This window comes from Lontra canadensis, unplaced genomic scaffold (assembly GCF_010015895.1).
Source record: "Lontra canadensis isolate GAN:19392208 unplaced genomic scaffold, GSC_riverotter_1.0 scaffold88, whole genome shotgun sequence".
Classification (NCBI taxonomy): domain Eukaryota; kingdom Metazoa; phylum Chordata; class Mammalia; order Carnivora; family Mustelidae; genus Lontra; species Lontra canadensis.
In genome coordinates this window covers 1,975,133-1,993,151 of record NW_022631082.1, presented here as the reverse complement: position 1 = coordinate 1,993,151, position 18,019 = coordinate 1,975,133, and the positions used below count along the sequence as shown (strand labels likewise).

The following is an 18,019-nucleotide window of genomic DNA, read 5'->3' as shown; positions in this document are numbered from 1 at the left end:
TGGATGGGTGGATGGGTGGGTGGATGGTTGGATGGATGTATGGATGGATGGGTGGATGGTTGGTTGGTTAGGTAGATGGATACATGGATGGACAGGTGAATGAAAAGCTAGATGGATTTCAGATATGAAAATCCAAGTGTGTCAGTATTAACAAAAACCTGGCTGGGGGCAACGGTCTCTTAAGTCTTTCTTCCCAGTCCAAAGTTACTCACCTTCCCTTGATCAATGAGAAGCAGCCCAACCTGTGACAAGGAGTGAAAGTAGAAGGTCCCACCCAAAGACCCAACTAGTTCTGCCTATAAAACAAACACACAAAAAATCACACATGAATAAATCATTAATGCATTTGATTTTCACTCCAGATTACCTCATAAGCTAAAATGAAACAAAGTCTTTTTTGTTATGATCTATTTCCCCTCTATGGAAATGTAGCATGTAGGACAGAACCTTGAATGAAGATAGCTTTTTGGGGGGGTGTTGGAGGAAGTGGGGTGGACCCAGACTGTTAGATGGTGATCTAAATCCTTCACTCCTGCCTCGGTTTCTCATACCTGATTTTGAATTTGTCAGCAAGGCATCCAGAAGCCAAATGGGAGCATAAGACCAAGGGCCCTATCCTCGGGACAGTGGGACAGCCCAGCTAACTGCCTCCAGAAATCTTTCAGGTAAGAGAGAGAAAGACCACTATTTTATTTAAGCCTCTTAGGTTATCATGGGGAGTTTTCTATTATAAACAGCACCATGAACTAAATTGTCTCTCCCCAATTGTTGGGGGGGGGGGCGTACAAACATTCAAACTAGCATCACCAATGGGATGGTCCTTAGAGGTGGGGCCTTTGGGAGCTAAGTGGGTTTAGAAGAGACCATGAGAGTGGGCCCCAAGGATGGGGTTAGTGTCTTTGTAAGAAGAGACACCAGAGTGCCTGGGCAAGAATTCCTATTGGAAGGGGTGCCTGGGTGGCTCAGTCAGTTAAGAATCTGCCTTGGGTTCAGGTCATGATCGCAGAGTCCTACTCAGCGGGGAGTCTGCTTCTTCCTCTCCCTTTGCTCCTCTCCCACTCAAGCTCTCTGTCTCTCTCTCTCAAATAAATAAATAAATAAAATCTTTAAAAAAGAGAGAGAGAGAGAGTCCAAGCGTTCTCTCTTCTTCATGTGAGGACACAGTATGGAAAGAGCCATCTGTGAGCCAAGAAGAGAGCCCTCACCAGGAGCTCAATCAGCCATCATCTTGATCTTGGATTTTCCATCCTCCAGAACTGTGAAAAATAAATGTCTGCTGTTTAAGTCACCCAGTCTGTGGTGTCTATTATGGTGGCCCGAGGTGACCCAAGACATACAGTCAACCCATCCCAACTGGAACAGGTTCCTGGACTTCCCAGCCCATCACCTCCCCACCAGACACCCAACTCCTTCCCTGCTGGCAGAACTCCAAGGAGATGAATCAGGAACGTCAGCCTTCTGGCCTTGAAAAGAACAGTAACCGCCCTCCCCGCCACTCACACACACACATTCACACACACATGCACAGAGCAGAAAGACTATTGTATTAATAATTGGTGTTTGAGTGAGGGGGCATCAAAGAGAAGAGTAAACTTCACACAGAAGGGAGGAGTGCATTTGCAGTTATACTTAGGATGGTTGTATTGTGTTGGGTGGAATGATGACCTCGTTAGTGTCTTTATTTGGAGATTAAGGGTGGTTGAAGGAGACGCGTACAGGTGCCAGACTGACAAGAGGTGGACTTGTGTTGGTTCATTTTGTGTGTCAGCTGGACTGAGCTAAGGTATGCCCAGGTAGGTGGTAAAACATTCTCTCTGGGTGTGTCTGGGAGGGTGATACTGGAAGAGATTCGAATTTAATTTAGTAGACCCAATAAAGATCACTCTCACCGATGTGGGCAGGCATCACCCAATCTGTTGGGGGCCCTCATAGAACAAAGAGGAGGAGGAAAGGTGAATTTGATCTCTCTTCTCGAGCTGGGATGTCCTGTCCATCTTCTGCCCTCAAACATCAGAGTTTCTGGCTCGTGGGCCTTCGGATGCTGGGACTTCTACCAGCGGTTCCCAGGTCCTCAGGCCTTTGTCTTCAGACTGAACTATGCTACCAGGCTTCCTGGTTCCCCAGCTCACAGATGGCAGATTGTGGGGCTTCTCCACCCCTTTAAGCATGTGAGCTGATTCTTACTGTCTGTCTATCTACCTACCTACCTACATCAGTTTTTTAGTGATGATCAATTCCAACTGAGCACAGATGTTAAGTCCTTCAAGGCCTAATTTTGAATGCAAACATGGGGTTTGCATTAGGTTCTAGGCTCCCTTGGGCTTCCTGGGCAGGGCAGAGAAACCGCATTCAGGACACGGTCAGAGCTGGAGAGCAGAGCAGGCTCCCTGCCTTGCTTTGCACAGACTTTCCGAATGTTTGGGGGCAAAGCCACTCTCTGCGTTAGAACAAAGCAACCTCATGCTCTTAGCTACCAAGGATCCTGTCCACTTGAGCTGTTCAGATCCCAGCTCTGCCAGGCTGTGAGGTAAAGGCCCCGCACCGCTCCGTGCCTTTACCCATGTATCCGTGTCCTGGGGCTGCCCTGTGCTTGATGGCTTCAAACGACAAAAATGTACCGTCACATTGGTGGAAGCCGGAGTCTGAAATCAAGGTGTTGGCAGCACTGGTTCCTCTGCGGAAGAAATCTCGCCATCCCTCTCTTCCAGCGTCTGGAGGTTGTCAGGAGTCCTCGGCATCTCCTGGCTTGCAGGTGTGGCCTACAATGTCTCCTGCAGCATCACAAGAACTTCTCTGTGGGCATCTCTCCATGTCCTCTCTTCTTAGAAGGACACCAGTCATTGGGTTGAGGACCCACCCCGATCCAGAATGATCTCAACTTAATCATTAAATTTGCAAAGACCCGATTTCCAAGTAGGGTTATGTGCTGTGGTTCTGGATGAATATACTTTGGGGAGGGTAGGAACTGAGCCAGGACTGTTCTGTCCTCTATAATTGGGATGTTGATGGTACCCAATGGTACTGAATTTTGGGTGGACCTGGGGTTAAGTGCAGACTTTACTGTGTCCCCAGCTTTGTTAACATGAGTACTCCTGAAACCATCCAATGCCCTAACCCCTTTTGAAACCCTTCCTAACTTCCTACTCTCCCTAGCCAGCTCCTTTGACCTGAAATTTTCCCTACTCTCTAAGCCCATCAGTCTCTTCAAAAGAGAAAAGCTCTTGCTCACCCAGGGATTGCTAATGACTCCTACCATGCAGGACATAAATATATATTTATTATTTTGCTGTTCATTTTTTTACCAAATTGAACATACCTGTCTTTCATAGGCAAACTTCTGAAATTTGTATCCCCGGGTGTTTGAGAAATATACAGTGGTCTGAGATATCTGATCTCCGTACAAATAAGCAAAAACTGAATTACTCATATCCTGGAAGAAGGCACACATTCAAAAGGAGATAGAGGGTTAGAGTTGTTGGGGAAATGTTCTTTAAGGGTACAAGCTTGCAACTGGTAGATAAATAAGTTTGAGAGATCTAATACACAGCATAGTGATTACAGACAACAACACTGTATTATACATTTCAAAGTTGCTAAGAGACTACATCTTAATTGTTCTCACCACAAAAAGTAAACAATGATCATGCGAGGGCGGTATTAGTTAATGCTATGATGGTCAATCATATTGTAACATATGAATGTATCAAGTCAACACATTGTACACCTTAAATGTATACATTGTTGTATCTCAATTGTATCTCAGTTTAAAAAAAAAAAGGAGATAGATGCCCGTGATCATGCTCCTGGGCATTTATCCCAGAGATGAAAACTTATGTGCAGACACAAATGAACGTTCATTGCAGCTTTACTCATAATAACCAAAAAGTGGAAACAACCAGATACACTCCATGGACTATTACTCGACAACAAAGGGGAATGGATTAGATACGCGCAATGAGTGGGAGGAGTCTCCAACCAGTGGGCGGAGTCTCCAGTGTGGACAAAAGCTAATTCCCCAGAGTTAAATGTTGTAGGATCCCTGGTAGAGAATATTCTTGAAATGATGGGATTATAGAGATGGAGAACAGGTTAGTGTTTGCCAGGGGTTAGGGACCGTGGGGCAGGGATGTAGGGAGAGCTATGGGCTGATGGAAGAGTCTAGTATTTCACAGGATGTAATCTTTCTGTGACTTCACACATAGATAAATGGCACAGAATTAGACGCACACAGTTATTTCCATGTCAGCTTCCTGGTTGTAGTTTTTTACTACAGTTACATAAGGTGGAACCGCTGGTGGGACCATTGGTGAAGGGCGTGTGGGACTTCCTGCAGGGTCTATAATCATTTCAAAATAACAAGTTTAAAAAAGGAAGGTAGGCGGGTATATTCCTAGGGTGTCAGCCAGGTGATCCCGTATCTCAGGTCCTCTCTGAACCCTGGGGCAGGGACCCTGCCCATGTCCATCATGGAACCTGATGTTCCAGCTGTCATGTCTCTATTTTCATTCATAATTATCTATATTCAAAATAGAGCAAAAAAAAAAAAAAGAATGGCAGGCTCCACACCATATACTCACCACACAAAATGGATGTCTGCTGTAACAACAGTTGTCACCAGAAACATGTGAAACAGGGTGTTCTATACCTAAAAGGACAAGATCATTTTTAAAAACATGAGCTTCTGGGGTACCTGGCTGGCTCAGTTGGTGGAGTATCCAACTCTTGATCTCAGGGTTGTGAGTTCGAGCCCCATGTTGGGTGTGGAGCCTACTCTTTAAAAATAAAGAAAGAAATAAATAAATAAACCATGACCTCCATAATTTTCAGAGAAAAGGGTAGAGCAGGGTTTCTCAACCTTGACACTACTGACATTTGGAGCCAGATGGTTCTTGGTTGTGGGGCCATTCTGTGTGCATGGTACTCTGTTCTGCAGCAACTTTGTCTCTGCTGACTCGATGCCAGTATGGCACCCTCCCCCAGTCTTAACAACTAAAACTATCTCCAAACATTGCCAAGGGGGACATACCTGTCACATGTGAGAACCACTGGTTTCTCAGACACTCTTAGGACCCTGCCAAAATGGCAGGAAGGGCTCCTTTCTCTTAGCTCCTTTCACCTTCTCTTAGGGAGGCATTCTTTGATTCTATTGTAAAAGCAGAAGTTTCAGATCCAAAGAAAATATGCACGTGGCCAACAAGACAGAGAGGTGCTCTTGGCATCACCGATCATCAGGGAAATGCAAAGCAAAACCCCAGTGAGATGGCACTCCCACGTATTGGGATGGTTATTACCAAAGAATCAGAAATCAAGTGTTGGCGAGGATGGGGAGCTTAGGAGCCTCGTGCACTGTTGGCAGGAATGTAAATGGGTGCATGTGGTGTGGGAGACAGGATGACAGCTCCTCAAGAAAATGAAAATAGAAATCTGGCAATCCCACTTCTGGGTAGACCTACCACTCAAAAGAACCGAAAGCAGAGACTAAAGGAGATATTTGCATGCCCATGTTCATGGCTGGATTATTCACAATCACTAAAACATGGAAGCAACCCAGGTGTCCGTTGACAGATAATGAATGGATGAGCAAAAATGTCACGCAGACACACAGTGGAATATTATTTGGCCTTAAATAGGAAGGACATACTGATACCTCCTGCAGCATGGATGGACCTTGAGGATATTGTGCTCAGTGAGAGAAGCCAGACACGAGGACACACCCTGCATGAGTCTACTGTATGAGCCCCATCCATAGAGACAGAAGGTAGATGTGGGAGCTAGGGTGGGTCAGGGGGTGGGGAGTCAGTCCTTTGGATGCTGTTGAAGAAAGCGATGGAGAGAAGAGGAAGAAGAGAGGCTGGACTGACTGGCATTACGAGGAGCCCTTATGGTCCCTCAATACATTAAAACATGGAGTTTCCAGATGACCCAGCAATTCTACTCCTAGGTTAGGTTACTCCAGAGAACTGGAAACTTGCATCCACATACAGACTCATACAGGAATAGGCATAGAAACTCTATCGCATAATGGCTCAAAGGACGAAACAAGCCAAGTGTCCAGCAGCTAATGAATGGACAAAAGTGGTTCAACCACACAGTGGAATATTATTCAGCCTTAAAAAGGAGCAAGCCGCTGACACACACTAAAATTGGAAGGAAGCTCGAAAACACAACAGTCAGTGAGAGAAGCCAGACACAAGCCACAAAGTGTGAGATTCCATGCATGTAAAACGTGCCGAACAGGCCCATCCACGGAGACAGAAAGTGGCTGTGTGGTTGCCAGGGGCTGGGGAGGGCTGGGAAGGGACTGCTGATGGGGAAGGTCTTTCTCCTCAGGGTGACGGAATGTTCCAAAACTAGATAGCAGTGATGGTGGCACAACATTGGGAATGTACTAAATGCCACTGAATTGTACACTTTAAAATGGTTAAAACGGTCAGTTTTATGTGGCTTTTATGCTCCCTTCCCCCCTCCAAAATGAGAAAGGCATGAAATGGAGAGAGAAAAGAAGTGACGCAGGAGGGGGATAGAGGGGTCTGGCGGGGCAGCAAGGTGAGAGCCAGTTCAGGGGTGAATTTTGGAGGCAGGGAGGTGGGGGGAAGCAAGGAGGGCTGTGCAGCTGTTTGGCTCCAGGCAGTAAGTTCTGCAAGAAATGGATGGACTCGTGTTTCAGAGGCAGCTGGGTGTTTGGTTTGGATGTGACAGTTGATCATGTGGCCCCCAGACTGGTCCGAGCAGGTTTCTGGGGCTTGTTTCTACAGTCCCTGACGGAGGCCCGGGGTCCCAGCTCCACCTGGGTTAGATACATTCTGTACCCGCCCAGCTGCCGAGCATAATTCACTCAGAATCCCCAGGTCACCTTGTTGCTGAAGGCCAAATCCCAGCGCTGTAATGAGAAGTCAGACGGGGGCCAAACCAGTGTGTGGCTCTTCTGCTCTGCTTCTCTGTCCCTCCCAGGGGTTGTCAGCCCCTCTCCAGCTAGGGCTCAGCAAGCACCTGGCAGGAACTGCACTGGCTGGAAAAGGTTCCCTCTCGTGGGGTCCACAGTCTTTCACCAAAACTAATATAAGTGAAGCAAAAGAATAACACATGGCAAGATGGGGATCTACCAACCCTTGTGGCTCTCAACTGAGGAGATTTTGACTCTCGGGGGACACTGGGTGATGTCTGGGGATGTTTGTGGTGTCAGGACATGCGGGGGGAGGCGCACTCCTGGCAGGGGATGGATGGGGCCAGAGATGCTGCGCCACATCCCCACGGTGCCCAGGTTGGCCCCCCACAGAGAATGACCTGGCCTTAAATGTCAGCAGTGCTGGGGTTGAGAAACCGTGGACTGACTTCTTTCCTTTCCTCTCTTTGTTAAAATTTTTTAAAGATTTATTTAAGAGAGAGAGAGAGAGCAGGAGGGTGGGGAGAAACAGGGGGAGAGGGAGAAGTAGACTCCGTGTTGAGTGTGGAACCCAACGTAGGGCCCCATCTCTTGACCCTGACATCGTGACCAGAGCCAAAATCAAAAGTCAGATGCCCAACCATCCGAGCCACCCAGGCACCCCAAACTGACCCCTTCCTCATCACAACGGGTACCCAACCATCCCTCTTCTCTAAAGAATGGCATCTCCCTTCTCTTCCTTCTTGACCTCCTCCCCTTGCCTCCTGCATGAGGGTTCTCTCCTTTCTCTGTCCTCATACAGCTTACCTTCTGTCCTGTTCCCTGTCCCTAATGGGCAGCAGGTGGGACTGAATATTCCCATCGCCCAGCCTTGTCAACGAGCATGTATGAGCCATTCTTGGCCCTCCTTGATCCTCCCTGACATCCACCCTAACACAATTCCTGCTGAAGTCCCTCATTTACTCCAATCATGTCAGAGCAGACTTTTGTGGTGGGTAACTACAATCCCCAACAGAAACATGAGGTTCCCACCATATGAACAATTTTCATTTGAATTTTAAAGGACAAGGTAGTGTCTAGGGGCTGACATCCAAGGAGCAGCTTTGTTTCTATTTCCAAAATTAATAAACCTGTTCTTGGATGTTGGCGGATTGCAAACAAAATAAGAAAAAATACAAAACACATATACCTAGAGATGTGTTCCAGGAATTGGCTTCATAGTCATAAATATAGACTTTTTGATTCACTACCAACACCAATACTGAGTCAGCGATATGTGCCGATGTTAATTCTGGTGTGCCAACCTGAAAATAACGACACAGGATATCAGGAAGTGCATCCTTTCTGACGGTTTGGAAACTAAGACGTCTAGATGCACATTTAAGAAATATGTATGCCAGCAAGTTGTTTGGTTCCTCGGTGTTGGGAACTGAATATTCTGGGCTCACCTGGGACTGAAACTGAGGGCTCAGAATTGGTGTTTAGTGCCCTCAGATACTTCCTTCTTCCTTATCAAAACTTTCTCTGAGGATAAAGCTTAAAGTGTAAATTATGAACGATGAACATAAACGATAAATGTGATGCTTATAAGAGAAACACTGGTCTTTCAATAGATGGCAAAGCCTTCTTTAGTGTAAGGGCCAGCGGTAGAATTTCTCAAGATAGTTACTGAGAGGGTAAAGGTTTTTTTCTGTTTTGGTTTAGGACAATTTAGGGAGGCCCTGAAATTAGTTCATATAATCTCTCTATTCATAATGCACAAACAGTTATAAGGAGCACTTCCAACAATTCTGCTTCAGTAAAAGAAAAAAAAAAAGCCTATCTTAGTAGTAAGGGCAGAATAGAATCGACCCTTCTTCTGGCTTAGAAATTGCTCTCAATATCTTTTAGAGGTATTTTTTAATATAAGCCCCCAAACTAACAAAAACAGACTAGTGTGATATTTCCAAACTGTAACTTTTCCCTGAATGTTACTTATGTTGAGAATCCTTCAGATGGTTCAGTAAAATAACTACCTTCATTGATGCAGGGATGGAAAGTGGAAGGAGACTACTTTTGAAATTATCTGTCGTGAAAAAGATTTGTCTTCTGAAAGACAATAAAAGAGTTAAATTAGGACAATTTCTCACAAGAAATGAAAAAAAGAGAATGTCAGACACTCTAAAAATGTTTTACTCAAACAAAATTCCTCTTTTTTAAAAAAACACATTTTATTTGAGAGAGAGAGAGAGGGTGTGTGTGAGCAGTGGAGAGAGGAAGAGGGAGAGAGAGACTCCCAAGCTGACTCCCCACTGAGTGCAGAGCCAGACATGGGCCTCAATCTCACGATCCTGAGATCACAACCTGAGCTGAAATCAAGAATCAGATGCCCAAATGACTGAGCCATCCAGGTGCCCCCTCCACTTTTTAAAGACAAGGTTTGGGTTTTTTTTTTTTATATTTTATTTATTTATTTGACAGAGAGATCACAAGTAGGCAGAGAGGCAGGGAGAGAGAGAGGGGGAAGCAGACTCCCTGCCAAGCAGAGAGCCCAAAACGGGGCTCGATCCCAGGACCCTGAGATCATGACCTGAGCTGAAGGCAGAGGCTTAACCCACTGAGCCACCCAGGTGCCTCCAAGGTTTGGGTCTTATCTATCTTTGCATGAGTAAACCTCTATAGACTGGGTATTTGACTTCTTGAAATAAAATTTTAAAGGTGTGACCATGTCAAATATAAAATTATATAAAAAGTACTTTAAGCAACAGCTTGCCTTACTCAGGATGAACTTCAGCTTTGTCATTTATATGGTTCTGACCCCACTAAAGTAAAAGGTTTCAGACCAGGAATGTGTATGCATGAGAGAAACAATGTGTTCCCTCAGGGCAGGAAAGTTTTAAGAAGTGAAAGGCCATCCATGAACATGGTATACTGCCTCCTTATCCAGATCTTTTTCTTCTGCCTCCTCCAGGAGAGTCTTACGGTTTTAGACAGAAAGGAACTGTGAGTTATTTCTTATGTTTTAAAGTGTTTGTTGCTATTGGGAATGATGTTTTTCATAACTACTTTTCTGAGTCGTCATGGCTAGTTTACAAGAGAGGTGTTGATGTTTTCAACGTCTGTGTTGTATTTGGCCCTCCTGCTGCACTCAGTTATTACTCCTAGGAGCTGACACTCTTGGTTTTGGCAAATGTTGTCTCTTTCTTTCCAATGTGTTTTACATTTCATGTATTTATCTAGTCATACTGCATTGGCTGGGAACTCCAATACAAAGTAAATAAGAGTGATATGATTCTCTGTTACTTTTACCTTTATGTTGTCTCTTTTACAGGGCTGAATAGGTTCAGCAAATACACAGTCGACATCAAAACCAATAAAACATCGGAGGAGAAAGGAACACTGAAGCACAAACCGAGGAATATTATTTTACTTGTTTATTTACTTTCAGGTTTTGTTTCTCTTGCTCTCTCTTTTTTTTAAGTAGGGACCATGCCCAGTACAGAGCCCAGTGTGAGGCTTGAGCACATGACACTGAGACTGAGACCTGATCTAAAATCAAGAATCAGATGCTTAATGGACTGAGCCAGGCAGGTGCCCTTGGGTTTTGTTTCTGTTTTAGAATCTGTCACTGAGGTGAGTTTTGTTTTGTTTTCTCTTCTTTTCTTTATTTAAAATTTTTAAAATATTTTATTTATTTATTTGTCAGAGAGTGAGAGAGAGCATGCACAAGCAGGGGGAGGAGCAGGCAGAGGGAGAAGCAGGCTCCCCACTGAGCAGGGAGCCGGATGTGGGACTTGATCCCTGGACCCTGGGATCACGACCTGAACCAAAGGCAGACACTTAACTGAGACACCCAGGCCTCCCTTTTCTTTTTAAGAGAGAGAGAGAGAGAGAGCAAGTGCATGTGTACACAGCCAGAGGGGGAAGGAGGTGTTGTTGGGTAGGAGGGGCAGAGGGAGAGGAAGAGAGAATCCCAAGCAGGCTCCACACCCAGCATAGGACTTCATCTCATGACCCTGAGATATGACCTGAGGCAAAATTGAGTCAGATACTTAACCAACTGAGCCACCCAGGTGCTCCTGAGTATTCTAAACAGAAGTTTTCTGAACTACTATAAGGTTTTCACCTATTTTGACCTTTTTCTTTTTTAAAACAAACTCTAATTCATTCATGCATTTGGTACCCCTTTGTTGGATACCAGGCTCTGATGCCCAAACACTGTTTCTACCTACAAGACCTTCTTTAGGTCACTGGGGGAAAAATATAAAGAAACAAGTTTGGGGTTGAAATAAATATATAATGGTTCACTTTTTCAGGAACCTTAGCTATTAGAAACCTAATTAAGAACCTAGAAGGAAGTAACCGCAAATTCAGCACATGCAAAATCAACACTTTTGTTCACAGGCTAAAGTTGAAATACCTTAGTAATACGCTTTCCTTCAAATTTTATTTGGTCTGGTTTTAGACACAATTTGAACACAGTAAATTAGAGGGGCACCTGGGTGGCTCAGGCAGTTAAGCATCTGACTTTTGGTTTCGACTCAAATCAGGATCTCAGAGTTGTGAGGCTCTGTGCTTCTCTCTCTCAAATAAATGAATAAAATCTTAAAAAACAAAAAGAAAAGGTTTGAAACAGTAAATTAGAAAGTAGGAGACTCTCATGACAGTCTTGCAAAAGACTGGCATGTGGTCAACAAAATTTGATGTCTGTAAACATGGGAAAGAAATAGGAAACATGTTTAAATTAGATATATTGGGGCACCTGGGGGGCTCAGTCATTGGGCGTCTGCCTTCAGCTCGGGTCTTGATCCCAGGATTCTGGGATCAAGCCCCTCATTGGCCTCCCTGCTCAGCAGTAAGCCTGCTTCTCCCTCTCCCAATCACCCTGTTTGTATTCCCTCTCTCGCCATCCCTCTCTCTGTCAAGTAAATATATTTTTTAAAAATCTTTAAAAAAATTAGGCATATCATGATTTTATAGCAAAAGATAACAGCCAGCTCCAAAGGCAGTGGCTGCAGGCATCAGCCAGGCCACACTCCTACTTAGAAAACTTGACTCGCTACCTATATCCTAAAGGAGCAAGGGCAAGATTTCTAAACTGGCCTGCAGGGTGGTCCATAATCTGAACTCTACCCATCTCCCTACCCTAGGGCTTCTTGCCCTCAGTACTATTGACCTTCCTCACTGTCACCCTGATGGACTGAAATCCTACCTGGGCTTCAACTAGTCCCTGATGCCCCTTCCTCCATGCAGCCTTCCTTGATTGCCCCCAAGACCGCTCCTCCTCTGCATCACTAGATTTCACGTATGATTCTCCTAACCCTATCTCCCTCCAATACTGCCTCCCTGGTCTCTCACTGTGCTATAGCCTCAGCCCCTCACTTGTGTCCTTCTGCCGTCTCACCTCTCTGCTACCTGTTTGTCACCCAACAATCAACAGTCATTTAAAAAAGGAGTTAGATTGTTTCACTCCTCTGCTTAATCTCTGGTGGCTTTCCACTGAAATCCAAATGTGTCACCACACCTTACAAAGCCCCACGTGATCTAATACTGTTGACATCTCCCTTCACTCCTTCCCCTCACTCATTGTCTTTGAACTGTTCCTCCAAAAATCAAGCAAGGGCCTGCCTCAGGGCCTTTGCTCATGCTGTCCCTCCCACCTGGAGGGACTGACCAGAGAAGAAAGGACACTCCAGGGAGAGGTTCCAGATGGGACAAAGGGCTCAGGAAGCACATGCATGAGCAACATAAACACAGTATCATTTTAGGTTAACTGCCAAGAAATGGGGTCCTTGTGTCTGAGAACGTGTGTTGAACATTTTGACAGATTCTGCCAAACTGTCCAAACCCACTTAGCCTCATCCATGTTTGTCCTCATCCTCACCAGCGCTCCCAGCAAAAAAGTGACATTTTCCTCACTGTATTAAGCATTAGAACGTCTCATTGCCAGAAACTGTTGGAATCAGACCCTCTCTGACTCCAGTGTGTTGTAAGGATCAGGATATTGCTTAAGCATGTTATGCTTTAAGCTGGGTGTCTGGCAAACTTTTCCTGTAAAAGGACAGAAAGGCCATATTTTAGGGACCCCATGGCCTCTGTCTGGACTGCTCAACTCTGCTCTTGTAGCACAAATGCTTCTGTGGACAATTAAAACCTTATTATGGACATCAAAATTTGAATTTCACATCATTTCACTGCCACAAAATACAGTTCTACTCTTGACTGCCTTCAGTCGTATAAATACATAAAGACTATTCTTAACTTGCCAGCCATACACAGTCAGGTGGCGGGGCTGAATCTGGCTGGGGAGGCCACTGTCTGTGACTCCTGCTCTAAAGCAGATGTGATGAGGGGACCATTCTGCTCCTGGGCTGTCCCACACGCTTGCCACGAGCTCTGCTGAGTGTCTGAAATGTGCTTCGTTTGCGTGGCTTCTACACTGCATTTAATTTTAATCAACTAAAAATTTTAATTTTTTGAACTGCGGTACAACACACACAATATAAAATGTGTGTTTCACAATTTATTTTAATTGTGATAAAATATGCCATTATAATTGTTTCTAATGTCCAGCTCAGCAGCACGAAGCACACTCACGCTGTCCTGCAGCCACGCCCACCCTCTGTCTCTAGAGCTTTCCATCTCCCCACACGGAGACTCTGTCCCTGTGAAGCATGGACTCCCCACCCCTGCCCAGCCCTGGCTCCCACCATTTCCTGTCTCTGTGGACGGGACTACTCTGGGGACCTCCAGGGAGTGGGGTCCTGCGGGATAGGTCCTTCTGGGTCTAGCTTATGTCATTGAGCATAATGTCCTCCAGGTTCATCCACATTGCACCAGGTACAGGAATGTCTTGGCTTCTGGAGAGAGTGACATAAACCTTGGACCTCTCCGTCCTTGCTTTCTATCCTGTCTGTCCCACTGCTTTGTCAGCTGCTTCCCCACCCACGTGCCCTGACTTCTCTGTGACATCCCTCTGTCCTCCCTCGCTCCTACCTTCCCTAGCTTCTTGGGTCTCCTGGGTTCCCATTTCTCTTTCTCTTCTCCCACCTGCTCTGTATAATCAAGATTCACCAGAACTTCCGGCCGATTAAGAGATCACTGGGTGACGGCCCACAGCCAGAACTAGCACTGACAGGTAGAAGACCTTCTGTTCCCAGTTTTGGCCTCACGTGTCCTCGATGTCTCGCAAGCAGCAAGCCACCCCACACTGCCAACTCTCTCACCCGCCCTGTTCCTTACACCAGAAACTTGAGGGCCATCTTAGACGGCTTGCTCACCTCCGATCTCCACACCCCAGGAGAACTGACACGTCCTGCTGTGTCCCCTCCTGTTTATAGCCTTGCCTTCTGTTTAGACTTTAGCACATTGTTGTTCTGTTGTGTTTCTTGTTTGTTTGTTTGTTTGTTTTGCCTGGGCTCTTGAAATCCTCCTGAACACAAACTGTGTACCTCCCAACCCTCCATTGCCCTTAGGATGAGGAGTAAACATTACAGTATGCTGTACACAGCTGGTTTCCTAACCTTGCACCCTGATGACCCCAAGTGCACGCTGGGCAGAGTATCCCCATTCCTTTGAATGCCTCCCCCTCCATGATGATTAATTATATCCAGGATCTGTGACAGGTGATACCATACCACACTGTAATTCTTTTATTTGCTGGTTTCTTCATTTCTCTTCCTCTGACCCTCACCCTGACTACGAACTCCCTACAGGCCAGCAAACAGCAACATCCATCTGCCTTAATGTCTGTTGAATGAATGAATGAATGAATGAGGTCAAATCTAACATTTTAATAAAAAGGAAGTTAACAGTACATAAAACGGTCACTTACCCTAGATACAGGGCTACGTTTTTCTTGCAAGGATGTTTAATCAAGTGTGCTCTCGTAGATGAAAAATACAGTTGGTCCTAGAGAGAGAGAGTCATACAATAATATCAGTAATAATGAACGGTTGAGAAAAATAATTTCCTGATATAGAACATTGAAACTGTAAATGTGAAGTTGAGGCAAGTGCGTAATAGGAATGCAATGTAATTCTCCTGTTTTCCTAGTACACTCTGGTGACGTCAGATGTCAAGGGGAGGGCGGGGAGGAGGGTAGAGAAGCTGGGTGAGCAGTATCTGAGACATCTCTGTGCTCTATTTGCCACTTGCTGTGTATTTATGTCAAAATAAAAAATTACGAGAGATTAACAGGACAATTACTGATATCACATTCCTTGTCCATGTTACTGCATATTTACAGATCATGAGTTATTTGGAAGAGACACCAGAGGATGAGGAATTGTAAAGGTAACATGTTAGGGACCAGGCACTTAGAGAGGATTTAGAAATGCAGACATCACTTTCTGAAATAAGGCCGTGTCGACAGGAAACGTATTTTAACAGGTGAAATATTTCTTCCTGCATTGTAGGCACATGCAGGGTGAAAAAAAAAAAGTTCCTTCTTTCAGGACCTCATGCAAGCCAAGTAACGGTTTGTTTCTTATTATTCCAGAGTTACAGTGTAGCAAATGAACACTGAAAAGGAGTATCTGAGTTCTAAACCCACTTCCATCTCCTGGCTTTCTTCATGTCATTTGATTACTTGCAACTTTTTTTAGTAAAATGGGAAAGATTAAGCCCTCTTCCAGGTGCAATGGTAGGAATTAGATAATGCTCTATACCTAACACATCACGGGCACCAAGAAATACTGAGTGTTAGTTCTGAAAGTGAAGGGGAGAGAGAGAGAGAGAGCAAGCAGTGTGGAGCCACATACCCCTTGAATTTGCTGTCTGATAGGAAACACCTTTCCTGTCCTCACCATGTGATTACTAGAAGTAAGTGACAAGAGAGACCATCTGTCATTTCTACCAAATATTCAGCAGGACTCCTACCAGGGTGCCTCTGGGTTAACCCTAAAATACCTGTTCCTGATGCTTTAGGGTTGTGGAAGGCCCTGGAAATTCTGATGAAACTGTGGGCCTTCCCCCCCCACACACACATCTACATGCAACAATGGAGATTTAATTTCCGAGAGCTCATAAAGGCTCATTTGCAGACCTCAGATTAGGAACTCCTACTTCAACCCCAAGGTCTTCTTTCTCTCTCTCCTTTTTTTTTTTTTTTTTTTTTTTTTAAGTCTGTGGCCAGGCCAGGGGTGGGGAGGTGGATGGTCTTGGTGGCTGGAGAAGGTTGGTACAGTTTATAGTTTATAGCAGAGGTTGTCCAGCTTGACATGTGCCAGAAGCACCTGGAGGCTTGATAAAGGGTAGACTGCTAGGCCCCACCTCCGAGTCTCTGATTCAGTAGGTCCAAGTCTAACAAATTCCCAGGTGATGCTAATGCTGCTGGTCCAGGACCACACTTGGGAGAACCAGTGTGAGGAAATGGGAGAATTGGGTATCACCAACCTTTTCAAACTTAGGGACAAATCCCATCGGTAAATTGTACTGGAAAACTGCTTTTTGCTTATTAGCTATGTGTCTTTAGGTTGGTGAGTCTTTAATTTCACTGGATCTGTTTTCACATCAATAAAGTTAAGGTTAAGGAATCGCTGCCCCGTGAATTGTTGTAAAGATCAAGTTAGATCATGTACCAGGAGCCCACGTTTACTATTTCATGGGCAAACAGGGCCCTGCGGAATAGGACAGCTTACTCCAGGCAGGAGTTCCCTGAGGGCGGGAACTGGGCTTTCACATTCCCCAACCCCTGTGGCACCCTCCACACAGTATCCACTAATCTAATATACACTGAAATCTAAAAATGTTCTAGGTAACGAGTGAGTGAGATAAGTACTCCACACCCTCATGGAGTTCACATTCTAGTGACAACAACACACAAAAATTTGTCAAAACAATAACAGAAATTAGCCATTGCTAGGAAAAAGCCATTGCCAAGGGTGGGGGCTGGGGGGAGCGCTTTAAATAAGGAGATGTGCTGTTTAAGCCAGGATCGGATTGACCTAGGAGATGTGCTGTTTAAGCCAGGATCGGATTGACCTAAACCAGGATCAGAAACCAGCCATGGAGAAATCTGGAAGCAAAGTGTGCCAGGCAGAGGGGATACCAAGCACCCTCTCCCCTGTCCTCAAGGCTGGCCAGAGTTTGGCTTGTTCAAGGGATGGTGTGATTGGGGCATTGATTCAGGGGAGGGCAGGGACCAGACCGGGGGTTCTCAAATTTCCAAGGCAGTGCCTAGAGACATTCTTGATGGACTGTCGAGCCTGGAGAAGGAAGTACTATGGCACCCAGCAGGTGGAGGCCACGGACCCTGCTCCACGTCTTACACGCACAGGACAGCCCCACCCCAGCGTCCTCAACGTCAGCAGCGCCGCTGTCGAGAACGCCCGGGCCAGATCATGCGGAGGGATGTAGGCTGCGTCAGGAACTTGGGTTTCATCCCGGGCGCCACAGAGAATCGGGGCAGGGGAATGACAGGGTCAGATTCTTTTACCGATGATCCCCCTGACTGCGGGACTGGGCGACGGAGAGGAGCTCACGGCCAGGGCGGCGGCAGCGGACGTGGCTCCCAGGGTGGGAATCGGACCCAAGCTTTGAAATGGCAATGGGGGAACGTGGTGATGGGCTGGAGGGAGTTGGGGTGAAAGAACGGGAAACGTCAAGTTCAACTTTTAGAACAAGAAACTGGGAACCCTTAACGAGGTTGGGGAGCCTCCGCTCAGGGACGCGCCGGCCCCCTCCGCGACCCCGGGCAGCACCCCTCCCCGGGGAGGGCAGCCCCACCGGCACAGCGGCTGAGCTCTGGCCAGCAAGCAGAGTCGCAGGGTCGCCGCAGCCACCAGCATCAACACCAGCATCTTGCACAAGGAACCACCGCCACCAATGCCCGTCAACCGCCGCTGGGTGTCGCCTCACAGTCTGGGCATGCGCAGCCTGAACTTGAGCGCGCAGCTGCCAGCGGAGGGGGGGGGGGGTTGGTGTCCTGCTGGCGTCTGAGCATGCGCACCTCGTCTCCCGGGGAACGCCAGGCCACACACAACACGCCCCCCTTCTGGAGATCCGGGCTGTGCGCACACCGTCGCTCACGCTCTCCCCAGTCTGAGCATGCGTTCATCGTCTCCCGAACGCGCCACCAGGGAGGGTTCAGGCTGGCGCGCACAGCTGCCTGTGGGCAGGCTCGTTGGAACATGCGCATGGTGTCTCCCGGGACAC

At 46.3% G+C, this 18,019-nt stretch overlaps 1 protein-coding gene across 1 annotated transcript in view; it reads right to left on the bottom strand.

Annotated features, from left to right (window-relative positions):
• CATSPERD (cation channel sperm associated auxiliary subunit delta) overlaps positions 1-17,722 on the bottom strand; it is a 56,841-nt gene extending 39,119 nt beyond the window's left edge. The window contains exons 1-8 of the mRNA XM_032883709.1: positions 17,591-17,722; positions 15,625-15,679; positions 14,697-14,773; positions 8,899-8,971; positions 8,073-8,187; positions 4,578-4,645; positions 3,317-3,430; positions 213-296 (exon numbers count right to left, since the gene is read on the bottom strand). Of these exons, the coding sequence (XP_032739600.1) occupies positions 213-296; positions 3,317-3,430; positions 4,578-4,645; positions 8,073-8,187; positions 8,899-8,971; positions 14,697-14,773; positions 15,625-15,679; positions 17,591-17,664 (660 nt within the window). The 5' untranslated portion in view covers positions 17,665-17,722. The remainder of the gene's footprint in view (positions 1-212; positions 297-3,316; positions 3,431-4,577; positions 4,646-8,072; positions 8,188-8,898; positions 8,972-14,696; positions 14,774-15,624; positions 15,680-17,590) is intronic.
• Positions 17,723-18,019: the final 297 nt, after the last annotated feature.